Source organism: Dufourea novaeangliae, unplaced genomic scaffold (genome assembly GCF_001272555.1).
Source record: "Dufourea novaeangliae isolate 0120121106 unplaced genomic scaffold, ASM127255v1 scaffold306, whole genome shotgun sequence".
NCBI classification, from domain to species: domain Eukaryota; kingdom Metazoa; phylum Arthropoda; class Insecta; order Hymenoptera; family Halictidae; genus Dufourea; species Dufourea novaeangliae.
Window position 1 is genome coordinate 335,406 of NW_015374178.1, and position 27,880 is coordinate 363,285.

The 27,880-nt window shown below is 33.4% G+C and overlaps 5 protein-coding genes across 5 annotated transcripts; 2 read left to right on the plus strand and 3 right to left on the minus strand.

The window, feature by feature from the left end:
* The first annotated feature begins 1,213 nt into the window (after positions 1-1,213).
* LOC107192084 lies at positions 1,214-3,360 on the plus strand. The gene is made up of 9 exons (XM_015581278.1): positions 1,214-1,229; positions 1,349-1,467; positions 1,560-1,671; positions 1,754-1,881; positions 1,955-2,160; positions 2,238-2,533; positions 2,617-2,863; positions 2,995-3,186; positions 3,258-3,360. Exons 1-9 carry the CDS (start codon positions 1,214-1,216, stop codon positions 3,358-3,360), a joined length of 1,419 nt encoding a protein of 472 aa, XP_015436764.1.
* A 578-nt stretch (positions 3,361-3,938) lies between these two features.
* Positions 3,939-4,985, minus strand: LOC107192109 (NADH dehydrogenase [ubiquinone] 1 subunit C2). The gene is made up of 3 exons (XM_015581306.1): positions 4,658-4,985; positions 4,146-4,289; positions 3,939-4,070 (listed from the first exon to the last, which is right to left on the minus strand). The coding sequence occupies exons 1-3, from the start codon at positions 4,848-4,850 to the stop codon at positions 4,021-4,023; spliced, it is 387 nt and encodes a 128-aa protein (XP_015436792.1). The 5' UTR covers positions 4,851-4,985; the 3' UTR covers positions 3,939-4,020.
* Positions 4,986-6,892: 1,907 nt separating this feature from the next.
* Positions 6,893-11,154, minus strand: LOC107192102 (transmembrane protein 62-like). Its single transcript, XM_015581299.1, has 13 exons — positions 10,692-11,154; positions 10,055-10,166; positions 9,654-9,791; positions 9,236-9,562; positions 9,022-9,154; positions 8,778-8,933; positions 8,522-8,669; positions 8,200-8,322; positions 8,047-8,128; positions 7,839-7,967; positions 7,566-7,740; positions 7,253-7,480; positions 6,893-7,094 (listed from the first exon to the last, which is right to left on the minus strand). Exons 1-13 carry the CDS (start codon positions 10,893-10,895, stop codon positions 7,061-7,063), a joined length of 1,989 nt encoding a protein of 662 aa, XP_015436785.1. The 5' UTR covers positions 10,896-11,154; the 3' UTR covers positions 6,893-7,060.
* A 535-nt stretch (positions 11,155-11,689) lies between these two features.
* On the plus strand, positions 11,690-15,812 carry LOC107192085 (GATA zinc finger domain-containing protein 14-like). The gene is made up of 8 exons (XM_015581279.1): positions 11,690-11,866; positions 12,774-12,848; positions 12,923-13,123; positions 13,362-13,529; positions 13,600-13,749; positions 13,913-14,015; positions 14,083-14,331; positions 14,404-15,812. Exons 2-8 carry the CDS (start codon positions 12,774-12,776, stop codon positions 15,810-15,812), a joined length of 2,355 nt encoding a protein of 784 aa, XP_015436765.1. The 5' UTR covers positions 11,690-11,866.
* A 382-nt stretch (positions 15,813-16,194) lies between these two features.
* LOC107192086 (cilia- and flagella-associated protein 70) lies at positions 16,195-26,059 on the minus strand. The gene is made up of 19 exons (XM_015581280.1): positions 25,973-26,059; positions 25,418-25,595; positions 24,910-25,157; positions 24,287-24,463; positions 24,004-24,104; positions 23,621-23,751; positions 23,404-23,549; positions 22,965-23,110; positions 22,741-22,864; positions 22,265-22,408; positions 21,878-22,060; positions 21,621-21,754; positions 21,412-21,560; positions 18,407-18,567; positions 18,140-18,286; positions 17,923-18,053; positions 17,667-17,787; positions 17,442-17,590; positions 16,195-17,329 (listed from the first exon to the last, which is right to left on the minus strand). Exons 1-19 carry the CDS (start codon positions 26,057-26,059, stop codon positions 17,182-17,184), a joined length of 2,805 nt encoding a protein of 934 aa, XP_015436766.1. The 3' UTR covers positions 16,195-17,181.
* Between the last annotated feature and the right edge of the window lie 1,821 nt (positions 26,060-27,880).

Consider the following 27,880-nt stretch of genomic DNA (forward strand, 5'->3'; position numbering starts at 1 on the left):
TGACGAGACGATGTTCGCTCGTTAAACGCATACAAGAAAATACTTTCCATACGTGTTAGATCATCATAGCGTTGAGCATTAAAATGGAATCTACGAAATAATCGTCTCCATCTTTCGGTGTTAGTAATCCGTGGCGAGTCAACGCTGATCCTTGATCTTGCCATTGGCTCAAGAAACAGGTATATTCAACATATGGCTGACGTTTCCATCCTTGTATTTTTTAATAATGACCAGTTTCTTGTAGGATCTTCTTTGAGTAGATTGTAGTCCTAAAGATTCACAATGTTGATGTAATAATAATCTATGTATTTGATCTATATATTTGAAAGAAAAAAACGAATTTCGCAACATTATTGTACACTAGTGTTAGCTAACACGTTCAAATGTATAATATTACCGTTGCACTTTATTTGTGTAACAAAAAATTAAATGCTTATGTAATGGAAAATCTATAAAGTACACGTTTTATTTCTTCAAAGTGATTTTACAAATAATTTCGGAAGTATTCAGACTTTTTCTTTTTTTATGGAATTGTTAATTCTATCGAAGAAGTGAACATAAACGTTTGAATCTGAATACCTTTATAGCTATCTCAATAATACGTCTCCGGACGTTGGAATTCTTACTACCACGTCCCTCGCTTTCTCGACCGTCTTTTCTGTGATACCCTTGGAATTTCTCTTAGGTATTTTCTATAACCATTTACTGCCTTCCGTGTACAATGTAACGAAAAAACTTTTAAACAGCTGCAGCATCGCCAATCAATTATTTTTTAGATCAACGATCGAATAAACGTTAATTTATTCACAGAGTATTATTGTTTCAATAACAAGAAAATAATTTAAATATATTAACGTGTTAGTGAAATAAAACTTAATCTTATTAACAAATTCTGTTGTTAATCTCTCTCGTTACATCCGAAAATCCATTCCTCTATACTATAGAAGTTCGAGATATGATAGTAGTCGAGAGAAAGAATGCAACAAAAGTAGAACGTGAATAATTGAGCATTCAGTGGGTAGAAGTGTAAATATACGAACATGTTAGTTTACTGCCATTAGTCTGCTCAACCTTGACCTTTCGACGAGTTTCGAATCTCCCAATCCTTCAGGATTATAATCACGAATCTTTAATGCATCGAACATATCACTTCTCATTATTATTAAAGATTCACGAAAATTTGTAAATTCGTTAAATGAATCTCCTTTTCAAAATGAAACCGGATAACTGTAATGTGATACTTTTTTTTGAGAAACTAAATGGGATAACAGATAAAAATATTTTAATACAAAAGTTCTTAGTCTAGTTTTTAAAATTTACGATTGATTTAACGCAACATATTTTGTAGTTTATGGGCAAAAAAATGCTAAGAAAGACGACGAGAAGAAGGACGAAGAGTTTATATGCCCTGAAGGTCAAGGTAATGGTAACTTTGCTGATCCAGCAACATGTAGAAGATTCTACCAGGTAATTAATCGCAACATTTCTGTAATTTGATTTTTATAACAAATATCGAAGAAATTATTGTTGATTAAACATTTTTTCACATAACTCTATAGTGTGTTGATGGATACCCTTACCTAAATAGATGTCCATCAGGATTGCACTTTGATGATATTAGTAAATTTTGCACTTTCAAGAATGAAGCTCGTTGTGGACCTATCCCTACAAGTAATTATATTCTTGAATAATTAACATCAATCATACGGTTCCCCTTTTGTTTTTGAATTAATATAGATTATTCGAATTTCAGCCCCAGCCCCAGTGACCGAACCACCAACTGATTTAGCAGAAAGATGCGATACTGGCAACTGTCAATTACCATATTGTTTTTGCTCAAGAGATGGTACAATAATCCCTGGTGGCCTGCAACCAGATGATGTATATAAACTTTGTTCTTTTCATTTATAAATCATTTCCAATATACTATTCATGTGAAATCAATCAATTCCAGACCCCTCAAATGATAATGATGACATTCGATGGAGCAATAAATCATAACAATTTTGATCATTATCAAAAAATATTTGCGACCGACCGATTGAATCCAAATAATTGTCCATTGAAAGGAACGTTCTTCATCTCACATGAATATTGCAATTATAATATGGTGCAAAGTTTAGCGCACGATGGACACGAAATTGCTACTGAAACTATATCGTAAGTTATAACGGTAATCAAGTACGTACTTCGAGATAAAGAAACTATACCATATAAAAATCAATGTTTTTGTTTAGATTGCAAAAAGGACTGGAAGATAAAGGATACGAAGAATGGGTTGGAGAAATGGTAGGAATGCGAGAGATACTGAAACACTTTAGCAACATCTCAAGAAGTGAAATTGTAGGTATGAGAGCTCCATACTTAAAACCAGGGAGAAACACTCAGTATAAAGTGTTGGAAGATTTCGGGTACATATATGACAGCAGTATCGGGATTTCTCCGTTAAAAGTACCAATTTGGCCATATACCCTTGATTACAAGATCCCGCATGAATGTAAAGCGGGTACATGTCCCACTAAATCATTCCCAGGTATTCGATCTTTTCTTTTCTTTTATTATTACATATAATTCAAATCAACATACTTATACTCATGCTAATCCCCTTGTTTCCAGGTGTATGGGAACTCCCATTGAATGCTCATTATGTTGAAAGCTACGAAGGAGGACACTGTCCTTACTTGGATCAGTGCGTGCTTCACAATCATGATCCAGAAGAAGTCTTTGAGTGGCTACAAGAAGATTTCAATCGATACTACGAGCAAAACAGAGCACCATACATGATGCCTTTCCACACAAATTGGTTCCAAATAAAGGAATTGGAACGAGGTTTATCGAAGTTCCTGGACTGGGCAGTGACATTGTAAGTGAAAAATAATTTAAATTTTGTACTGTAAACAGAGATAGTCAAGAGAGTAGTGATTTTGAGAATTTTACAGTTTTTGCTTTGAAAATTCAAGAATATAAATATTAATATGTGTGATACCTTTGCAGGCCTGATGTGTACTTTGTAACAGCTACACAAGCACTAACATGGATGACTGATCCAAAACCAATTAAATCTCTTAATAACTTCGAAGGATGGTCATGTAAAAAGAAAGAAAATTTTCCTGGACCACCGTGCAATAATGCAAACAAGTGTGCTTTAGATTTCAAGCCTACAGAATCTAATTTTACTACAACCAGGTCAGTGGCTGCATATATATATGAAAAAGTTTAGTGGTTCAAAATGATGATAATAATCAATATGTTCACAGGTATCTAGAAACATGTAGGGAATGCCCCAACAAATATCCCTGGCTGGGAGATTCTAAAGGAACTGGACTGTACAATGATAATTATAATCCTGAAAAGAAATAGAAACTTTTATAAGTGTAATAGAATGATTGTTAGAAAGAGTTTTAACTAATTTTCATTTGTTGTCGTCTAAACAAGCGATACATATAATAAATTTAAAATCTTCAATTTAATCACACTTCCAAACAGAAGCTGGCATTGATTAAAATAATCAAAAATGTATTTATACCAATAATACAAATACGTCTTATTACCATTACTTTATTGAAACTTTATGTAATGCTAGCTCACTACATATAATTTTTTATTCTTTTTTTTTGTACAGTGATTTTGTTGTACTTTCTACAATGACACAAACCGTTTTAGTAAAATAATTGTCATTTACAACCGTTTATAATATAAAATGATAAACTTAATACATATTATTTGACTCCCAATTATGGAAAGTATTGTTACATTATCCTTTCTTTAAGTATAAAGAATTTAAGTACTAATAAGGATTGAAAAAAAGAAATGTAGGAGAAATGTGGAATCTCATTGACAGAAATATTAGTTTCTCACATTTTATATTTCACATGTCAATGAGAATAATATGATGGATTCTCATTACAGGAATATATGATATACGAATATAATGTGCTTTCACAAGGTATAATAATCATCTATATTTTTCCTTTTGATATTTTAATACATGGAAATAGTATACAATCTTATTATAATTACCTAACGCACTGGTATCCATGGCCGAAATATGTCTCTGTACAGTTTATTTTCTAAAATAGCAATCAGAAACATATTATATAAAAAGTAAATGATGAATTGTAAAATTTCAGCATAAAATAACTTACCTGGTTCAGGAAATCTATCTGGGTGTCTTTTAATATAATCCACCATTATTGCATCACGTCTATTATACATGTGATCCGTTTTTTTCATTAGAAATTTTCCAAACAATACACCCCCTATAGTAAACATAATATGGTTCTGGAAAGCTGAAAAAAAAATAAATGATTTTAATTACATTTAATCCTTAATTGTATGCACTTGTACGGCGAGCATGAAATGAAACAAAAACATGGAATAAAACTTGGGCAGTTATAATCAATCCTAATATGGTTGACTACAAATGAGACTTAGTGTCAAATTGGTTCAATTTATGTTATCTATGTCTGTATAAAGACTACAAAATCCATAACACCTGTAGAGGATAGTAGTACCTTAATCTACGTTTAAATAACGATTAAATATTTATTATAAGACGCTACGGCACTATCACTAATTCGTTTTCTCAAACAGTCAAGTTATATAATCGGAATCATTATAAGGTTAGAGTTTGAGTTAATTATTCTTCAGTACTTACAGCTGTACCACGGTCGACTCAGATACATATTCCTCATTATCGGGGTAAAAAAGCCAACATATCCCAATACCATATGACCAAGATACAAATTATAAAATTCCCGTTTGTAATGACTGTCGCGCCTCAGAAGATCGATCGCCCATTGAGCTGGACAGGTGTCTCCTGATTCCTCCATATCATTTACTGTTGACATTTTATAATTCGTAAAAACAATACGTTGAGTTCAAAGAACACCGTCCAACAATTAACTCGTAGAACGATCAGCGGTGCTGAACAAGACTTGACAAGACTGAAGAAGCTGGCGTGACGGCGTGACCCGCAAAGCCAGCGCCAGCAGCCCGAAAACCCTATACATCGGATGTACATCCTACTGCATCCTACATGTGTAAACAGAGTACCAGCTGCGCATGCGCGTGAATTTTGAATTTTTAAATGTCCTTTACAACCTCTATAGTATTTTATAAAAGCTATCATTGATAGATAGTATAAGTAATTTGCTTTGTAACTGAAGATAGAATACATAATAATATGTGGATATTAGATAGGATGTTGTCTATTAAATATTACAAGTTGTTTTTCAGAAATACACAGTATTTCTTCCTCATAATCACAAGTCCCAATTTCGTAGTTTATTTTATAAGATCTATTTAATAGTAGTTAACTAGATAAAAACTTAAATTGAAAGGAACTCTTTTAAGCCATTAATGAATAGATGAATTTCACAATTACTTAAGTCGCATATAACATTTATTAACACCCACATGATATTCTTCTGCTTTCTACGAATATATTACACATGTACAAAATAACGTTGTTATCACTTAAGCAATTAATTTAATATGTAATTTATGCTATATATTAAAAGTCGGAAAATAATATTATCTTGCATCTGTCTTCTAGTGCTTTATAAAATACATTAAACATATACTCTTGGTGACACAAGGAAATTTATCACAATGATTCCTAGTAATCGTGAAACAGTATATTGAGGCTTGAAAAATTACTGTGAAAATGACACAAAGAAGATTCAGCAATGAAGAATATTTTTTCCTATTAAAGGAAGGAACTAAACAGTTGCAGCCGCGACTAAATTGAATCATTACATTTGGCATATCTGTAAAAAAAAACTCGAAGCTACTGATTAGAAATCATCGATTTACTGAGATCACATTTTGAAGTTTTGAGATCGTTTTCGAGAATAACGACAATTAGATTGTCTGTATAAAAATATATAGTAGCAATGAAACCTATTTTCTGAGGAAATCCTGACTTGCATCTTAGAAAAGTTGACGACTTGAATTTATAATTTGACACTTTCTTTAGTAATACCAATTTCAGCCATTAAATTCATCTAATTAAAACCTAAGCTTACATTTCCAAAAGCAGTGTTATATTTCTTCATACTAGTATGCCACTTTCATGTGTATTTACACTCACTATCACAGAGTTAGTACTTGATTAAATAGAGTTGAAGTAGGTATGCATATACTGGTGTATACTCAATTGAATTAAATAGAACATACATTTTAATAAAACATTTATAAAGGAATATTTTTATCATTTTTGTCTGTGCCGTTTCTGATTAACATATTTAAAAGATGAAAGAAAACACTTCTTTTTCTCATATTTCATAGAAAGTAGTAATTTATATTTTACATATTTGAATATTAACGTGTTGCACATTTTATCCACTTATTTCATACAAATTGATTTTTAACTTAATTTTCAACCAAAGTGTATTAACTTTGTAGAACACAATAATACGTGGCAACACCACTCTTCTTTTCCTTCCCTTATGCCTGACAATAATTCTCTTCTACAGTATATATTACAATGTTTATGCAAACTCGAAATATAACGCGGAAGCATTTTCATTATCACTTGAACCAATAAATTTAGAAATACCAAAAAACATTTAATACGTATAATAAATAAATAAATACGAATACAGACTTTTATATTTTTAATTTGTAAATAATATAATACCGCATTTAATTATGTACTAAACTATAAGAATTAACTAATAAATACAGATTATTATAAATCGAATGTAAATAGTCTTTAGAGTAATTTGATAAATTAGCAAAGTCTGTGGCACTCTTCAAAGGAACTGATCAAATAAGTACCAATTATATTGTATTTGGATTTACATTTTTCCTTAGACAACATAAAGAATCGTTCATACAGTTTATTATCATAGTAAATTTTTGACACGTAATAAATTAAATGCTGTATACTTAGTTGTTATAGACTACGAAAATTCGTCTATCAACCCTCTTAACATATAGTTACTTCTTCTCAAACTCCTGGTGTTTACGCAAAAGCGTGAAATTGTGTAACTGTGTAAAATAAATCTTTGTAACTTACTACATTTTGGTATAGAATTGTTATATGATACATAAATTAACCATGGGGGGACCATATTGCTGTTGCAGACCTTAAAAATAACAAAAAAGAAACAATATTGAAGTTGTTAAGTAAACTGCTTGTTATAAAGTCTTTGTACGTTATACCCAAAATATAAAAATTTTTAGCTTCTTTATAAAATATTCCATATTATATAAGACATTAGAATTGCTATTTATTAATATATACCTTAAACATGACTGCGGCATTGTATTCACTTGATGCCATAACATTATTGCCAACAAAATGCTCCAAGTGCGTAAAGGACATAACACAGTAGCTAACGTCCCGTATGCCAACCAAAAGAAGTAAGCCATACTCACTTGCATTATAACCAATAATGTTATTGGCAAATGTTGCCACAGGATACAAACCTTAGACACTGATTTATGACCAGGTTTATTAAAACTCTGTAACCTACATATAAAGTAATTCATTATTTTAATTATTATGTACATTACTTGTCTTAGAATAAGTACAGCAGAATGCTTCAATATCTTACCGTTTATCTACCCTATGAGCTAAGATCAGCATAAGTGGTAGATGAAACGAAAATAATTGAAAAAATCCATAAGCATAAGTAAAGGCACCAGGAAGATAAGAATTCCCAACAAATGTTCCCCAAGCAAAAATTACACCAGTATGATTATCTATTACTTCACCGATAGCCCATGGACCTGGAAAAACATTATTATTGATATTAAGAAAAATTTTAATAAATCACGGTGTATTTGAGACCTTATGGTATTGTTTATAACAATCTCGAATTACTTACCGATTGTTAAATACAATGCGTATAGAACTAATGGAAAACACAGACGGTCAACAGTTGATAATATCCACAATTTTCTGAGCCACAAGTGAAAAAATTTTATTCGGAGTCTCGGTCGGTGCATTTGCTTTTCTACTCAAAGATACATTTTTTTATGTATTTAAAACTTCATATTTCTTATTTTATAATATTTTTTTTTTATATTACTTACTTTCACACAGTATGTGAAGAAAACGTAGTAAACATAACGGGACTACTAACAAGATCAACACTGTCCCAAACAGGAATTGAAACTGAGTAACAGAAACATCGTGTTATTATCAAAATTTATATACAAACGATAGTTATATATTATACCACCTACAATATTGCTGACATTAGACATAAGTATTAGTCTAGGTAGAATACGAAATGATAAACGAGATCCATCGAGAGCAAACGGCTGGAATACTATCGTCTCTCTGCCGTCTGTATCTACAACTCTTACCTACAATTTATGTTACATATTAATAATAATATGTAGTAAATTAAATTCATGCATCAAAATTTTTAATGATATAAACAAAAAGTAATATCGGGTAATCTGAACGAATTCACTGAAATGCTTTTATAAGAAATTAAATATGAGGCAAACACGACATTTAAGAAAAATATAAAGAATAAGATATGAACACATTTTACTAAACTCGAATAGTGTGTATCCCATTCATATACTCGGCTGTATTCCATTTGAAAGTATAAAGCGGTCCTTTCACATGTTCACACTTGAACCAAGTAGCATCATCTAGTTGAACTTCAACACTCTTTATTGGTGCTATTGAGAATGCTAGTACTCTATAAGAAATTGTATTGCATATAATGATAAAAATTAACAGTAGTATCTAATTGATGGAAATCTATTAGTTCTAATAGAAATGGATATTTAAATCTGAAGAATTATACCTGATGTGTGTAGATTTAACAACAGACAATACATTTTCCTTCCGGGGCATTGTATATAAAGCATGTTTGGGATTGGTAATCAATACCACTGGCCACTCTTCGTGTTTCACATCAATAAATGAGAACTGACCATGATCTATTGCTGCCAAACGATACCTAATAATAAGTAGAAATGCAATAGACAAAACTGTATTACCAAACAATTTCTGAGAGTTTTAATAAATATAAAATACAGATAATTTACATTCGATTATCTTTCCAATCTGCTAACTCTAATTCAAGGAATCCTGCTTGTTGTAGTGTATACATATTTGGTACTGTTCCACCAAGTGTATGATAATGTCCACAAAGATACACCATACTTTCTTTATATCTGCCTGCAAAATGTTTTATATAATGGATGTATATTTTATATAATAGAATAATTTAAAAGTAATCTGTATTCTGTAACTTGTTACCTATGATATTTCTAACACCGGTATTGGTCTGTGAAAGTATACAAGATGTGGGATAGTGACCAAACCATATTACAAAATCTGCATTACTTTCCTGAGATTTATTCACTAGACTGTGTATACTTTTAATTTCTTGCTCGTCTAACACTCCAACAAAATTAAAAGGTCTTCTTGGACCAGGTTTTAGACAAGCATCTACCGCAATAAAAGTATATAATTCAGAACCAATATTTATTGTATACATGTAAGATCTTGGATGCTTCTTTCCTTGAATGGAATAGTTGGAATAATAATTGTTCTTTGCCTCCAGACTTACTACGTTGAAATTATCTAAGAAAATATGAAGTATACGTTAAAAATGCATTAATATCTCTATATTCATGGATACAAGAGGATGTGTCTTGTTATATACAGTTCATACCATGATTGCCTCTCACGTCTAGCCACAGTGTTTTCTTGGCAACTTCTGTCTCATCTAAAACTTGCTTATAATATTTCCATTCTTCTAATATTTGTTTTGATCCCATTTTATCTTTAGCTTTTGCATCTGTTAAATCACCTATTAAATTATGATATTATGAATAAGTTAAATTTATACATTCATATCACAAATAAATATGCAAAATACAAAAAACTACAGATCGAAGTCAATAATCGATTGGCTACTGAAAGTTTAGCTATTATTATTGCAATGTATAAGACGCTCAACAAAGCACTAATACACAGACTAGCTAGCTGATCTAGTACCTATTGCAATAAAATCTTTAACAGAGAATTACAAAAGTATATGGTTTTAATCTCTTTTGCTTCAATGAAACTTACCCGAGGCAAGTACAACAGAAGGTTTAATGATATCCACAGTAACATTACAGAATTCCTTCAGTTCTGTTATCCTAAATGGGTCTCGAAATATACTGATGTGTATATCAGATATCTAAAAATAATCAAAATCTATAACTGTATTATTAATATTAAAAACTTGTAATTCACATTCTGAGCACAACAGAACAGAGATGTTAAGAATGTTTAATAAAATCATTAGTATGCTTTTAATCCGGTAGAACCACTGACAATAGAAATGAATTCTTCGAACAATATGCAATCTAATAATTACTGTCAGTATCTCTACTAGCCATTGATATTGATGCTCAAGGATAAGAAAAAAACAAACCAAACTACTCCTTGTTAGCTGTATACAATTAATACTAGTGATCCCTTGATGAATGCGACAAGAGCAGCGTTGTTATTTCCACCACTGGAGGAGTCCCCCCTTGTGGAATCAATCAAAACATAGGAAACAGATGCTGAGCAGAGGCTCAGCTTTGGGCAAAAAATAAATTTATGAGAAGCTGCAAATCTTTCCATCTTGCCATGAATGCTCCAAAGTGGACCCGAGTACGTCGCACACATCGAGACATTACTGTATTAGACGCATATGATCCGCTTAATAGGCACGCACCTGTAAAAACCAAATCAGGTGGTCGAACGTTGTTCCAATATCGTAATACCTTGGACGTGACCATTCTTCTCTGGTGTACTTGTTGGACAGAGTGTCGTCTAAAACGTGTGTGTCGACATTGATCAAATCGGCAACATTCGCTACAAGTATCGATAGCATTAATACAAAGACCAAGAGGACAATAGTGGATTTCGTTATTTTCATTTCCAAAGGGGCTTCGTGAACGCTTCACACAGCGATTTTCCTAACGCTATCGGGGTGACATACAGCTTTTTAGTAAACATTCGATCATTTATTGAAGCCACCTGCTGTCTGCGCGATTTCGGTGTTTACCAATTCCCTCTACTTTATAGGCTACATTCCGCGAAGCGTGTGACACTCCGTACAAGCAGTTACATTTCAACGGGAAGACAATTCGGAATCTCGGTTTCTAATAATTCTATCATAATTCGCGACCGATTCAAGATCACGCATCGGTATTCATACAACATCGAATCTTTAATCATTGTGGATGGGATTTCCTGTATTCTGCGCATGACGGATCTACGCCAGTGATACTCATTTAACATTCTACCTGAGCTAATAATAGAAGATGACCAGGACTGTATCTAGGCTGTGAATATTTATGCAAGATACATATTTATCGTCAGATGCACTAACAATTACAATACATTATACCTCTGATTATATTATATGTATACTCTTGCATATTACGGTATAAAAGAGAACACCCACTTCAGTTGGTGATTTACGACTATATCTACAAAGAGATATATCTTTAAATTCTAAATTGATGATGAACTTCCTTAAGTATTTCTTCAAACAGGATGAAATCATATATGTTATTTAAAACTCTGGAACATTTTGCATAATATTAATCCTCTGGAGACTTAAACTTGTCAGAACGATACGTTCCTGAACGAACTCTTTGCATGAAAAGATATTAATTGAAATGAAAACCACTGAACCACAGTAATTTTTCTTATCCGCACCGAGAACATCCGTTACCAGTGCATTGTCGTGCCAATGTTTCTCTCCTCGACAAAATAAGACTAGTGCTCAATAGTGACATATGTGGCTGATTCGGCTGATTATTCACTGAAAACAACATAACATCATCGTCCGTGATGTTTTAATATTCTCCTCCTGACGGCGTCCGCTTTCTACTTGCAATCGTACGTTCCTGTCCATTTGTTAAAATGTTTATTATATGTGGATATGATTACACTCGTCAGTACGATTTTGTTCCCCTTGAAAAAGACCAAAATTATATGTGCATGTAACCTATATTCTTATTATACACATTGATCTCATCTTGGATTGATCTAGTTTTGAAACCTACATTCCATCATGTTGAACTTTTTGATTTCCATGAACTGATAACATATAGCGGGCAACAATGTACATTTCGACGTTCCGCTATACATATATTTGGAGTAAGGGATAAACGTATTCGTATTCTTTTTGTATATATAGTATAGGTAATCAATATTATAAATTAGTGCTGTAATTAACTTTTGTTTATACATTCTTCATTGAATAATGGGAATCTGAAGTTGTAAGGAGTTTTAATTAATTGTATACTATATAACACGATCGCATCAAACTCGATCCAGATACTTGACCAATGCGGTAGATGGTACCGTTGATTAATTTTGTTTCACTATTTGTATTTTTATAGGTATTTCACTGTGTATTTTTCATTATAATTGTTTAAATAAATCGTATAAAATAAATTGAGTTATTCGTTTAGGAGCTATGGAATTCGGATGTGAAACTTTTATGAGATAGAACGTCGAAACGTGACATGAATACCGACGGCCTATCCTAGCTATTTTAATGTTTAAAACGTTCCGCTTATCGTGATTGATTTATTAAATTTATAATGACCCTATTTCGATCAATGTCTACTTACTTTCCAAGTAGTTGTGCAATGCATTTGAACTTTTATACTTATTAAATAAATGTAAATAAATTTTTTTTGTGCATTTCAACAATTTTTCTTCTCTTATATCATGACCTCAGGATGCAATTTTAAATGTTGTCAATCTAAGTTTTGATCATTTGATTTACATTTTTCAGATGGCATCCAGTGCGCTTGAAGAAAAAATTAATAAAATCAGGCAACAAAATGAAGAAATTAGAAGAAGATACGAGGTATATATTACAGCACTATTAAGTAGTTGTTTATATAAGTTGCACAAATTGCTTTAAATTGTTTTCTCAAACAGGAAGTGGAAGAAGATAAAAAGAATGCAGCAAAGCTAAATGCTTTGGTGCAAATGGTACCATCATCCGATTGGCCAGAGAGAAAAGAACCACCAGAATTTTCAACTCCACCTAAAGTTAAACAAAAATCAGCCAAAGAAAAATATGAATACCAATCACAAGCCCATTCCGTAGAAGGAAAGAAAACACATTCATTTGCCCAAGTATGTAATGAGCAGACTGTGCAATTTATACATTTATTATATACTTAAATAAGATTCAATATGTGCCGAAATGGAAACTGTAACAAAGATTAAGAGATTCGTTTTATTATTTTTAATCTAATATATCTTTCAAGAGAGGAAAATGAATTATTCTTTGATTCTGGGCCCTGTAAAACTCTTTATTTCTGCATAAGAATGTTATATATTATTTTGCATTTAAGAATAAAATAATTTATAGGGAGAAGGTCCACCACCAGATCCTAAGTATAACTTCCTAGCAGATTCTGAACGAGAGGAACATGGTACAGAATACACAAAAGAGTCTTCTGGTAATAGGTCTCACAATAAAGTAACAAGGGGCAGCTTCAGGAAGAAGACAGGGGGAAGGGAAAATCATTTACAAAAGGTACATTATAGTATGATATTTTGAGATTTGTTATTCTTACGAAGCATAAGTAAGTGTCAATTTTACACAGGATAATAAAGTGCATAAAGGAAACTATAGAGACGAATCGCAACCAGGATATGATGCTTGGAGGGCAGAAAGGAATCGTATCGATGAAGATCGCATCAGTAGGCAGAGAACTGCTGAAGGAAATTGGCGTAGAGAATGGGACAATGATAAAGTATGATTGTTAACATTTACATTGCTTATTTCGTTTCAAGTGTTTGATTAATGGAAATTATTATTAACACTACTGACAAGATATAGAACAGTGCTATGAAAAAATGTTGATACAAAATGAATTCTAACAACGCACGTTAGGTAACGGAAACTATAAATTACAGATACATATTGTAGATGATGTAACGAAGAAAGCAACGAGGTCTACATTAGGCGACTCTATAAAGAAAGATCATAAAGAATCTGATCGGAGATACCATTCTAATAGTATGTTAACTTACCGCTGACAGTTTCGTGCATTTTGGAAACTGTAGTAATAAAATTTCTTTCCTAGATAACGAGCACACCGCTTACAATAGAGGTGGAAACCGTCCTCATCGTGGTTCTTCGAAGAATTTTTATGGCAGTTACGACAGCCGGTCTCACAATACATACGATCAACATAGAAACAATTCAACTATGCCAACAAAAGCTCCTCTGTCTCCAACTTCTGAAGAAAGAACTGTAATTGCTACTGAAAAAAGTATCAAGGTTACAGTGAATCAGGGCAGCACAACTAAGGGACCCGTGATGAGCGTGAAAGGTATTTTGTGATATTTTAAATTTCGTTTAGTGTCGTAACATTATGATAAAAGATACGATTAATACACTTCAGTGAACTCACCAAGCATAGCTGGAACAGGAAGAGTCGGTCCACGGCAAAGAAGTCGAGTTACATACAGTCATTCAGATGCAGAAGCACCTGTGTCCGAAAGTGAACTCTTCCATCGTCAAAAATCATTCGAGGACAAATCGAAAGCAACATACTTCAATAATCAGAAATCTCCTAATGTAAAGAGGTCGCACTCGCAGAAGAAAAAAGATGGTGAAACAAAATATCCATATAATCAAAGGAAAGAGAACAGGAGCGAAGATGATAACGATGTAAATTCTCAAACACATGTAAACCAATTGAAATCTCTTGCACAGAAAGATTTAGAGATGTCTCCTACCGACTCATCAAATCCTATAACAGATAATACGGAACCAGTGAAGCAGGATTTAGACGCGGATTCGCCTGGAAAAAATGGAACCGAAGAATGCTCAAATGTTGTTTCAGTGAAACTTGAAAATAACGTTGTAACTGAGAATAAGAAGTCATCAGAAGCATCCAAATCTGATTTATCTAACCAAATTAAATCGTTTGATACAAACAGTGAGGAGGAAAAAGTTAAAGATGAGGGTAAAAATGATATTTCTAAAATAGAAATGGTTGAAGGTATTTCGACTTCTTTGCTAGAGGTAAAGAATTCTGAACAAATTAACGAAGATGACAAGAATACGATTAGTTCTGAAAACAAAAACAAGTGTTCACAAGAGTTTGCGAATAGTGTAGCAGAAAATTTGCTAGAAACTAACGATGTGTCTTCCGAGGCACTGGTTCCTAACAATACCGAGTCTAAAGTGGAATCAGTACCAGATGAAAGCAATAACGTATCTAACAATATCATCGCGGTGGAAGAAGTGTTGATCAAAAATGATCAAGAATCATTGAAACAAGTTAATGAACAGATTGTAAACAACGACTGTGATAATATCAAAGATGAAACTGCTGTACAACGAAGGCGGTCTACGTTGGAGAATGAAATAAATTCTGTGATAAACATTAAGGATCAATTAATCTGCAGCAATGAGTCAGTTGAAAAAGAAACGTTAGTTGCAGATGAAAGCATCGAATGCTCAGATAAGAAGTTAGAGAATACTGTACATTGCAATGAGATAAATACCGAAAATCATGCAAACTGTAATCAAACGAATACAGAAAGTACTCTTAGTAATTCAAAGTTAGAGGATACTGCAAATTGCAGTGAGATGAATACAGAGAATCATGCAAATTGTAATGAAATGAATACAGAAAGTACTCTTAGTAATTCAAAGTTAGAGGATACTGCAAATCGCAATGAGATGAATACAGAAAATCATGCAAACTGTAATGAAACGAATACTGAAAATACGCTTAATAATTCAACGGATATGAAAAAAGAGAAAACTGAAGACACAGAGGGTACTACGGGAGAAGTGTAATATATTACGCTGAGAACTGTATCAATTAGCCATAACGCAATCGCACAGATACTACATCGAGTTTTGATATTAGACACAATCCCAGTGCTCGTTTCCGTTTCTCTCAGACTAGCATCGGAAACAGATTTCACAACAACGGATAAGCATTGTTAAATTCATTTCTAATTACTAGAAACTGCAGTATGTTATTGAGTTGTTATCATTTGAAAATAATTTATTATTATATGTGTTTCGTTACATTTACATATCCATTAGTGATATTCAGATAGTTTGATTTTCGTGACTTACCCTATATCAGCTTGAATCTGAAGTCTGTTAGTAACAATCTGTTAAAGCGATGCTGTCGAAATCATTATTAACCAAACTACACTAATGGCGCACAGTCATACCGATATTGTTTGATTAATCCTTTGCGGTGTTTATTTGTTATTTTCATCATTAATGTTATTCTCAGTGAGATTCTTTTGTTCAAATACATATGACTTATGTAACATTCTATTAAGAAACAATACTGTTATGAAAGATTTACCAATTTTTTCTTTTGTTCGTAAGGGTATGAAAGACTGCAAAGGATTAGCCCACTAAAAAGTAAATTATTATAGTGCTTTTGCATACAAGTAGAGTACGGCATGGCCACGACTCGTATTTATGATATTTTATATCAAATTCGACGAGACAAGAGTACTGACATCCGTTCAAGGCGCACTCAAATGATATTTTTATAATTGGCTGTAGCTATTAGCACCGTATTAAAGATTTATATATGTGTGTATCTTTTAAAACACTCGAAGAAGTGAAAAATTGATACAATAATATCTAGGGGACCGTTGATCCAGAAACAACGGTATAACATTCTAAATGTTATAATATTCGAAGTAGCACACTATATTTATTTACCCTTAGTTGAGGAGCAATGTTACGTTACTTTATAGTTTATACATAAATATTTATTTACATCTTTCTACTAAAAGATTATTTATTGCTTATTCCTTTTTTTAAAAAATTATTTAATATTTTTGTTAATTTCTTGGTTTATGTTTTATTTTTTATGCGCAACAGGAGGTTACATTTGGCTGATGCACGAAAACTGCACCGACATAAAACAATATAACCAATTTATAGATCTGTTTAAGGCTTTCCATATGATCAAACAGGGAAAATGGAACATGAATGTATATGTGTAATTATTATCAGGGTTGGCGAATTCTTTCGAAGTTAGATTGTTAAACAAATTGTGTCACAAACATTTTGAAATATTCTTTCGATAGTATAAGTCTCAATTATTCATTAAGTGCCATTCAAATCTGTGTTTTTGCTGACTTGCAGTTTTCCTTTTTTTTTTGTTTGTATCTAGGTGCCATTACCGCGGTTAAAATTGTTCCTCAGACGCCTCTTCGCTGTAATCCTCCATAAGAGAATCACTTTCCGTTTCCAAAATTGGTGGTGCGTAATCCAGAGCCTCCATCGCATTCGTTATTCTCAGCCACAGTTTTCTATTTTTCAGATTATTCTGATATATGAAAAAAAAAAAAAAAAAATAAAAATTGTTAACAAACACATGTTGTCTATTCCTTTACCATTTATAAATATCAAGCGAATTAAAATTTGTTTGGAAAAATGCGACTTACTTTCACCATTTCCCTGTAACATTGACAAAATTCATCGTATCTTCTGAGTGCCATATTCAATAGACACAAATACCCCCACGCATCTGCATTATGATTATCAATTCTATTTGCTTCAGACAAGGTTGTTTCTGCTTCTGTATATTCGTTAAGCTAAAATAAATTATATCTCCAACTAGACGTTATTTAATTAATTGACGTTTTCAACATATTTAAGCTTTTATCTAACTTCGTAGCAACTTATGCCAGCTCCGAGCCAAGTCTGCGAAGTTGGTGATGTCTTACACGTACTTAAAAAAACTTTTTTTGCTCGTTTGTAGTTTCCAGTGTTGTAATAATGGTATCCTAATCTAAAAACCGTTAATATTTTCAAATTATTTACAGAGATTCAATTAATATAGTTACGTTGTCCTTAACGCCAATAAAAGCTTTTATGAAGTTTAATTAAAAAGAAGGTATAAATTGAATTCAATTACTATTGCTACCTAATTTCCACTAAATGTAAGTCAATTGGTCGATCGAAGAGCATCCGTGTAAATTCGTAACATTCTATAGCCTTCTCAATATCACCCATTTTGAAATAGCAATGACCCATTAGACTGCCGATCGAATAATCCTACAGACATAAGTATCATGTCGAATAAATTTGTTGGAACCTACAGTTACTCCAATTGGAGAAAGGAAATATTAATGTTACAAAACCATTCCATAATTGTATTTCGCTTCGTCCAAATGAGACAGTGCATCCTCGTATCTACCAGACAAATAATGGTCCACTGCCATGTAATATAGAAAAGGTGTTGATCTATTGGATTCAGACAATTCTGCTGCCAAAGCAATTCCTGCAAACTAAAGATACACAAGGTCAGTCGAGAATTCAACTTAAGTCATAATATTCTTCTTTTATATACAATCTTGCATGGCAGAGATTTTATGTTCTTCAACCGATTACTTATTAGTGTATCCTACCTCACAGAGATGTAATTTCAATAAAAATATTGCAGTCTTGATGTACAAGTTATCATCAGGGCAGTGAGCTGTGTACCATTCAAACGATTCATGGGGAAACTTTATCGGTTGTGTCTTGTCTTTTATACATTTCTCTGCTACACGAAGTGTCAGATCTATTCCTAAATTCAACAGACAGATCAGAAATTCTTTTCCTTACTGTATAAAAATCATTTAGACCGAAAAATAGTTAGCGCCGAATATTAGTGTTTCTTACTAATTTATGTCTTAAAAAATTGCTCCCAATTTGCTTCCTCGGAATCTAAAATTGCTCCCATCGTACCGTTTATATTTAATGAGATATTCGCAAATGAAAAAGCAAAAATTTCTTGTTTACAAAATAGATAGTAAATGGTCTTTTCACACTTCGATATATCTCAATCTCTATTTGTTATAATTATTAACAATTTGTATTGTAAAATGACTGATAGAATGTGTCACCGAAGATGTGATTGTTATAAACATTACATTGTCAAAAATATTTAATTTATTGTGAAATAATTTAGAGTAAGCCAAATATTCTATGCTCAAAATTATAACAGTTATTGTCAAGGACAATATCAATCAAACGTCGATCAAAGAATTCCTACTGTTCTACAAATTTTTATGAATTCCTTGTTTAAAACGCTATCAAGGCATATTTTCATTAAATAATATTTAGTTAACAATCGTCACAAACATTAAGCCATAGTCATTGTTTAATAGTTTGCAATAAAGTAAAATTTATTACATGTAAAAGTTCATTACACGGTTCATATCTTGAAAGTTTCTGTATATTTCGATTTATATTTGTTATAAACAATAACAATTTGCATTATAAGACAGCTGACAGAATGTTTAACAATATTCCTCAGAGAGGTAATTGTTATAACAATTACCTTATTAGAAATAAAAAATTAATCGAGGAATAATTTTTGGCACATTCGAGTTTCCAGTGCACTCAATGTTCGCGCACCAGTGCGCGCAAGTTCGCGGTCGCCGCGAGCCTATAAATACGAACGCGCAATGAATTTGAACACAACACCTGTTTCTAATACGTTTATTTTTCAGCGAACGATCAGAAGAATTTGCGATCATTGTTGCTTCGGTGATTTTCAAAGATATTGAACACGCAAAGTTATTCGACAATTTCTTATAATGCAGTTATGATTAAACAGTAGTTTCATTTATTCTTCTTTATTGAAAACAATGTAATCAATAGTGTGAATAAAATTGTACCATACAAAATGATTAATAATTAAATTTGCTTAGTTACTTGTTTATGTATAAAAGTGTAGAAAACTCGAACGACTGGGAACCAGTAATTACAAGTGTATTGTACCCCGGTTAGTTCACTTCGGACATCTCTTCCAACGTTATAGTGACAGATTTTGTCTTGACCAAGCATTCAGTTTGAAGCTGAAAGAACGTAGATTAATCCCCTGTCATTGACAATAACAATAAATGCCCAGAACACTGTTAAAATCGCATTTAATCGCGGAATACCACTATTTTTTCGACCCGTGGCGCCACCCGTGGTAATTCGCTCAAACTGCTAGCCAAATAATACCGACAGGTGAGTGAAAATTCCTAGTGATGGAAAAATGCGAATATCTCAGTAATTAGGTTCTTAAAGTTAAGGTTGCTAGTCTTAAATTATTCCACACGATTCAATGCGTCGACTGAATGCAGCAGAACCCCATAATGAGACAAATTATGTCTACCCGTGTTGATATGAAAATTTGTAGTGTTGACAGAAATAATTCTCCCGATTATGGAGTTGTGAGGTGTCAATTCGATACATGGGATCGTCAGGAGCAATTTGAGACTAACGGCGTTCATTTTAAGCGCTTAATTACTGAGATATTCGCATTTTTCCATCACTAGGAATTTTCACTCACCTGTCGGTATTATTTGGCTAGCAGTTTGAGCGAATTGCCGCGGGTGGCGCCACCAGTCAAAAAAATAGTGGTAATCCGCGATTAAATGCGATTTTAACATTGTTCTGGTCTTTTATTGTTATTATCAATAACAGCTGATTAATGTACGTACTTTCAGCTACAAATTGAGTGCTTGGTCAAGACGAGAGCTGTCAGCATAACGTTGGTAGAGTAGTCGAAAGTGAACTAACCGGGGTATGCATGACGAGATAGAGTATCAACCGTTGCAAAGAATTGTGATTTTAACAATGTTCTTGTGATTACTGATTCTCAGCCACTAAAGGGTACTAATATACGTTCTTTAAATTTCGAATCTTATGCGTGACGTAGAAAAATGATGTCCGTTCAGCGGCGTAAATGCGATCGAAATCTGTTGCAATTAGGGTTGCCGCTCCTAAGGGTTTGCGTTAATACAGGCATAAATAATTTTACTTATTCTGGGGTTCTGCAGTATTGGGTCGATGCATTAATCCCTCAGAAATAGTTTGAGAATAATGACGTTCATTTTGAGCGCTTAATTACTGAGATATTCGCATTTTTCCATCATTAGGAATTTTTACTCACCTGTCGGTATGATTTGGCTAGCAGTTTGAGCGAATTGCCACGGGTGGCGCCACGGGTCGAAAAAATAGTGGTATTCCGCGATTAAATGCGATTTTAACAGTGTTCTGGGCATTTATTGTTATTGTCAATGACAGGGGATTAATCTACGTTCTTTCAGCTTCAAACTGAATGCTTGGTCAAGACAAAAGCTGTCAGTATAACGTTGGAAGAGTTGTCCAAAGTGAACTATACGGGGCACGCATGACGAGATAGAGTATCAACCGTTGCAAAGAATTGTGATTTTAAAAATGTTCTTGTGATTATTGATTCCCAGCCACTAAAGAGTACTAATATGCGTTCTTTAAATTTCGAATCTAATGCGTTGGACATTACGTGCCAGGTAAAGGACACAACGTCCTGTAACTAGTAATACAACCGCAAGGAACGTGGTTCTACATAGAAAAATAAGTGGAAAATGTAAAAGAATATTATAACACAATTTACCTGGATAATAATCTGTTCGCATATAAAATAGATGCAAAATGGCCCAACCTTCAAAGAATCGTGGATAGAAATCGGTGATGGCACTTAAAAAGACTTCCGTTTCCTTGTAGTCACCATTTTCGAAAAGTATTGCCGCGTATACTAATAATCTGATATTGTCAACATTTATGTTAGTATACGTCTCAAAAAGACTTGAATAAAATACTTACGCGAATACGTATTTCCGGTCTAACGAAATCGCTTCCAAGCAGCAATGTTTCGCGCGTTCAATATCGCCGATTCTTTTAAGGAAAATCGCGTATCTCGTCCATGGTCCTGGATTGCTCTTAGACGCAGTTATTACCTGGAATAGTGATACTGTTAATAATACTGTAATTGAATGACAATTAAATCGAAATATTAAGTTTCAGTTGTTCATAATGTTCCAACGATTACAAGTAAATTTCGTTGAACGAAATATGCTTACAGTTTTGTAATAATTCTTCGCTTTATCGAGGTCGTCGAGCTCGTATGCTTCCTCGGCGTGCAAATACATAGTTTCTTCATTCACGGTTGGTGTCAGATCGTCTGTAGATCGGCCCTCGACAACTGTATTTATCGCGAAATTCATTTGGTCCACCAGATACGAGAACACCGATACAATGAAATTCTACAATATTATAAGAAGTATAACTAACATTTCATTACATTTCCCGTTTTATAGATTCCACTATATTATGAGTTCTTGTACGGTATAGATGTCAATATGATGCACTTTTATTACAGGACTTTTATATTGTATCATTTGTTTTTGGTTTAAAATATGTTTTTCTTTCGATTGTCTTAGTTATAAATCTTCTGGAAATATAAGCACCTGGGTCTGATGAGTGTCGATCAGATTTGGTGGCATTTTGAACCTTTGATCCAGTACCATACTGACTTTCGATCTCAGCGTCTGACGTATGGATAAGTAGACCCCGGTCTTATAAAGGTATTGAGTGAAGCATGTCAGCTCATCCTGAAAGTAGTACTCTTATTTAGCAAAGCTATTGAATTCTGGTATGATGTATAGGGTTGTAGCTCGATATAGCTATAAATAAGAAAATTTTAGTTGTATTTACTGTTTCAGATGCGTAGCAATATTTTGTTCTCTCCTGTTGCTCGCCGTCACGTTCGGAGGTCGTGAAAGGTTTGGAACCCCCTTTAGTTTCGTCACAAAAATCCTAGCTTGATAACGTTATAAATTGTACATGTTAATAAATATTAGTCGCGACATTAATGCGTACAACGTTTCACGTATAAATCGTCGATAATAAAGCAAAACGAGGATTGGCTCGATTATGGTCATACTCGATAATTTTCTGTGATAATCTCGACCAATTTACGGATGCAATTCTTGTAGTGTGTCTCCGCTAGGTCGCCGGTGTACACATACGGTGACTTCTTTTTCGTTTTAGGAATCATGTCTTCGATCCTGGAAGAAGTTATTACACCTTAAAGTAACTTGAATGATAGAAGCATTCGATTGGAAATTTGGATTCGAAATAAATGTATGAAATTTGAAAGGATAGTACAAATTCGAGAAGTCTGGTATGATTCTGCAGACGACGAAAGGTTTGTGGAGTTCCACTTCGATCACGACGATAGTCGGTTCCTTTTTGGCTGATGTCAATGCTGTATTTGATGATATCTCGGGCTCGGAATGTGTGGACTGTGAATGCTGAAGAAGAAATGTTTCGTGTCGATTTTACTGGATTGGAGCTGTCTATTGGAGGAAATGTTCGAGATCAAAGGACACCGTTGATAACCAGTCACCACCACTGTTTACATAGTGACTATTAGTCATCGCTATTGATTACTTTGTGACTATTAGTCATCACTACTGATTACTTAATGTCTACTAGTCATCGTCATTGATCACTTTCGGACTACTAATCACCACTACCGATTACTTCATGGCCACTAACAAACACAAGTAATCATTATACTGATCATCAGTGTCCATTAGTTTACCTTCGAGCTTTTATGTTTCTTCTCTCTATCTTTTGCTTCCTTGCCCCGCGTTTCCAGAAGAAATATATTATTTTCAATACCAGTCCTTTCGGTTATGTCCGTCGCATTGTATGTATACAACTGTCCGACGACTCTGCAATTTCTCTCTATAAAAATACAGGTTTCCCTGTGATGACAATTTCTCATTCGTATACCCGTGGAACGTTATGATAATTACTTCCTGGGAAAAGAAGTTCCGAAAGGTCAACGTAGCACTGGTACAGCTGGACTTTCGGCGCAGGGGCCGTTTTCGATTTCACCGGAGAGGTTTTCTCCACCAGCATGAATTGAAAAGGCCAATATTTGTAGCTGTAAAGTAATCATTATGGATAGTGTATGGGAAAATTCAGATAAGACACGTGGTGTAATCGACTATCTGCTTTAATATGTTTCACAGGGTTCCATGAGAATTCATTAAAATAACTCGTTGATTTCGTGTATTCACGAAGTACTATTACACTTGTAAGTATCTATTCTGTTTCTTAAATTACTCATAGAGGGTTCGAACCCCTACTGGTTCTATCGCTATTCAATATACAAGAACTATCCAACGATCTACACCTTTTAATATGGTCGGCCATCGCTTCTATTCCACTTTCCCACAGAATACATCGGTGTACAGCGTTCCATTCGATCCGTGGAATATTTTCGCACATCTTCTCCTGGAATAAAATAACTTTTCATTAAACAACCGCTCTAATCTATACACCAATAATCTAATTACAAAACCCGAAATCACAATTACAATGTAATTGCAAAGTTCCAATAAAAATTACAATGTAATTGCGATTTAGATTTTGTAATTAGATTACATTTTGTCCAACTCTGGTATGAACAATGATACCGTCAAGTTTATTTGTTTCTTAAACAAATTTTTGATTCCCATGAAGTCGCAGTCCAACTTGTATTTGGATAATCTACCGCGATTCTCCAAATTGCCCAAAGTGTTCCATCGTTTCGTTCTCTCCACGTCGCGGTACCTCGTCCAGGAACCGTGCTCGAAAACCACATTCTCTGGAACCTGGTGAACATTATCTTTGCATTAACTTCAACGTAACAGTACGTCGAGAGTAACGATTGGAAAATATTAGGTGTGCAAATTAAAATCGGTGAAATTATATCGAATCAGTTACATTTGAATTTTAACTTCAAACATGTTCCCGCCGTTTTTGCGCTTATGTAGGAACTTGTAAAAAGAAATTGTATCAGAGGTTTCGGAGCGGAGATTCTAATTTTTTAAATTCATTTCATCCGCTCAGAACTGCCATATTGTTTTTTTTTTTCATGAAAATTTATTCCATCAGCTGCCCGTTAAAAGTCATCGAAAACAATGGATACTGTATTTCGAACATTAAAAATGTAGCTATTTTTTCTGTAAATGAACGTTCAATTTTGTGAAAGAAAAAGGTATCAAGAATTAATTTGCACGCCTAATAAAAAAAACTGTCTCATGGACATGGGGCCCACCTTCGAATCGATGTATGTTATAGTACCAGATTTGTACTCCAAGTTCTCCGTGAAAGATTCCGGGAGATTGTATATGCTTTCCACAGTGATATTCAGAAAATTGATCGCCTCGTTCGATGACACCAACGGCTCGTGATCCTGGGTTATCGTTACCGTTAGAAGCGGAAGGTTCGGCCAGGACACCAATGATCCATCGTAAGAGAAGTTGGGCGTTTCTAGTATCAGCTTTTCGGAGAAATATCCTTCTCCTGGAAGAAATTGATATTTTGGTAAAGTGAAAAGGATTGAATTTTTTTTAGTAAAATTAGAATTTTTCTAGTGTCATCTTTTCAGAGAAATATTCTTCTTCTAGAAGAAATGAATACTTTGGTAAGCAGAAAGGATTAAAATTTCGAGTAAAACTGGACTTTTCTAGTGACAGCTTTTCCAAGAAATATCATTCTCTTGGAAGAAATTGGATATTTTGATAACAGAAAGGATTGAAATTTTCAAATATAGATTGGAGTACCTAGTATAATAGGCATTAGGTCGACATTACAAACGCCCAATAATTGTGGCGCAGCAGATGGAATAGACTTGGCGGTGAATATCGATCGTTTCTTAATTTCAGTGTCTGAAACTGTCAGATGTTCTTCCTCCTCGTGTTCTGTGGTATACAAGGCTTTTACTGTAAACGTAAAAATGAACTACTAACAAAACACACATACTAAATGAAATAGTAAAACTATTTCATTTTTAAACACTACTGATTTGACAAACAAATTTTTAACACTACTGATAAGCAGTGCAAATTTATTGCTAATAAACTGTTACGATTATTACTCAATATTGGCGATGAAACGATTGGGTCGAGGCTCTTAGATTAATATTGTCGAGCTTTTCCCCAACTCGATGCCATTGTGCTCCACCATAAATGACACATTTATGTCGTCTTTTCTGATCTACAGTTTTTTATGATATTAATCATAATGCAAAATGTAATCTGCCTCTATAATCTGTGATTTTTATGTATGCAAAACAAAAAGATTGCTTAGATAATTGGTAAATTAATTGGGACACTTACAATATTCTCAATAGTATTTAGAGTTAGTTCAATCTTCTTCTCCTCCTTCTCCTCGAGGGAATAACTCAACGATAACGAGTTCTCCATTTTATTATAATAACAAGAGAAATAAATTATTGTAAATTCTGACACTACTACGTCGTTTTAAAATTTCTGTTGTTTAAAAAAAAAGAATATCGAGTCGTTACATTCCTAATATTAATTTTATTACTTAACAGTATTATATCTTTTTTTCGAGATGTTTGTGTACACGTATTCGTAACGCATTCGTAATTAATTTCGTAATCGTATATAAATACAAACATTCTAAATACATAATGTATTGCACCATATGTTGGACGGCCATCGAGTTAAAAACGATTCGCTTTGTTATCACATCAGTTGATACATAATTGTGATGGATCGAAGTAATCTATTTTGAGCAAGTTCTACCTTGTCTTTTCTTTTATTTGTACAAAACATTTCATATATTTACATCAGTGTCTATACCAATTTGTCGAAAGATCAAGTTTAATGTAATCTTCAATGATACCAAGCTTAAACAATCGCAAAGCAAACGTGACATAATTTAATATATTAAATTGTAACAACTTGTAAGCTATTCGAAATGGAATCATTGCCGTCAGCAATGTATTCCTTTCTTCAGGAAAACGTGATCACAATTTCCTTCCTGCAACTCCCTTGTAAAAGAGTTGGTGAAGAAAACTTACGCTTCATTCATCTAAATTAAAATCTAATAATTACCTGTTCAATAAATCTCAGCAATGGTTATTTGCGTTAATCACATTTTATTTCGGTTAACAGTTATATTATAAAGTCGAGTGTCTATTCGATTGGAAAAAATTGCGTAGAACAGAGCAATATATCAGTTAAGTTCCTATACAAGTCCTTCAAACTTGAAAATTTGTCTAATAACGTTAAATCGTTTCAAAATCGTATAAACTACGTCGTCGTTCAAATTGACAAAACTCAAAGCTCTCGAGGGTCAAATTCCAATAAATAGACTTCTTAATATTGCGACGATGACCAGTGTAATGGTCCTTGAAGTAATAAATATCTTGAGCACCAGGATGTTCTCCCGAATCATTAATCGAATCATCATTAAGGGACTGTCACGTTGAGATGTAAACTTTCTTAAAACAATTCTGCACAAATCACAGGTAATAAAATCTTTCAAGATCAAGACACCAAGGTACTTGTGTCACGATGGCAACGAATTTCATATTGAAAAAAAAAGAAATAGACTATTGGCGAAAGTAAGCAGATAATAATGTTAAATTTGTAATTCTGTCATCGTTAGAAAACTGTCTTTGCACATGCTAATTTTACTATCTATACTACATATTCTCAGAGCGATGCGTATGCAATGATTATTTACATAATGTGAATTTCACGATCTGTGCATCTTCACTTAGACTAAGGAATAAATTATGAGAGAAAAAATAAATGATCCTCATCGAATTCACGGGGAACTCATCGGGTAAAATATCGTCGATTATGAAAAATAAAATCATAAAAATCCACGTTATGTAAATAAGCGTCTCCCGTATTCGGTATAAAAAGGGAATGCACGGAAAGTACATCGGAGTATCAAAACGTATACCAAAGGAAATCAGTCGTCTAGAAGAACGATCGGTATCTTCCCATCTTATCCACGATTGGAACGTGTTCGATCAAATTCACCACTCGAAGAAACCACAGTGATCATGGCGACGGATGGGTGGGAAACTACACGGCCAAAAATGTTACTTTCCCTCAGCTGGTTCTAAATCTAATGATTCATTGATTATGACAGAAATTAGATGGTACAGAATGGAAGTGATTTTAATGGACGATATTTCCGATCGAAGTATATAAAACACGTAGAAGTGTGTCTAACCACACGGAAATACGAATGGTAATCGGCCA

Bases quoted from the DNA above. Each gene is read 5' to 3' on its own strand.
- LOC107192086 (XM_015581280.1), bottom strand. From the start codon at position 26,059: ATGGAGAACTCGTTATCGTTGAGTTATTCCCTCGAGGAGAAGGAGGAG. The intron at 22,061-22,264 runs GTGCTTATATTT...ATAATATTGTAG, and splicing joins TCGACACTCATCAGACCCAG to AATTTCATTGTATCGGTGTT. The intron at 17,591-17,666 runs GTTAGATAAAAG...AATTTATTTTAG, and splicing joins CTGGCATAAGTTGCTACGAA to CTTAACGAATATACAGAAGC.
- LOC107192084 (XM_015581278.1), top strand. The intron at 1,882-1,954 runs GTATATAAACTT...AATCAATTCCAG, and splicing joins GTGGCCTGCAACCAGATGAT to ACCCCTCAAATGATAATGAT. The intron at 2,864-2,994 runs GTAAGTGAAAAA...ATACCTTTGCAG, and splicing joins CTGGACTGGGCAGTGACATT to GCCTGATGTGTACTTTGTAA.
- LOC107192085 (XM_015581279.1), top strand. From the start codon at position 12,774: ATGGCATCCAGTGCGCTTGAAGAAAAAATTAATAAAATCAGGCAACAA. The intron at 13,124-13,361 runs GTATGTAATGAG...AATAATTTATAG, and splicing joins AAACACATTCATTTGCCCAA to GGAGAAGGTCCACCACCAGA. The intron at 13,750-13,912 runs GTATGATTGTTA...TATAAATTACAG, and splicing joins GAGAATGGGACAATGATAAA to ATACATATTGTAGATGATGT.
- LOC107192109 (XM_015581306.1), bottom strand. From the start codon at position 4,850: ATGTCAACAGTAAATGATATGGAGGAATCAGGAGACACCTGTCCAGCT. The intron at 4,290-4,657 runs GTAAGTACTGAA...TTTTTTTTTCAG, and splicing joins GAGTCGACCGTGGTACAGCT to CTTTCCAGAACCATATTATG. The intron at 4,071-4,145 runs GTAAGTTATTTT...TTGCTATTTTAG, and splicing joins AGATAGATTTCCTGAACCAG to AAAATAAACTGTACAGAGAC.
- LOC107192102 (XM_015581299.1), bottom strand. From the start codon at position 10,895: ATGAAAATAACGAAATCCACTATTGTCCTCTTGGTCTTTGTATTAATG. The intron at 9,563-9,653 runs GTATGAACTGTA...ATATTTTCTTAG, and splicing joins AGACGTGAGAGGCAATCATG to ATAATTTCAACGTAGTAAGT. The intron at 7,481-7,565 runs GTAAGATATTGA...CTTTATATGTAG, and splicing joins GCTCATAGGGTAGATAAACG to GTTACAGAGTTTTAATAAAC.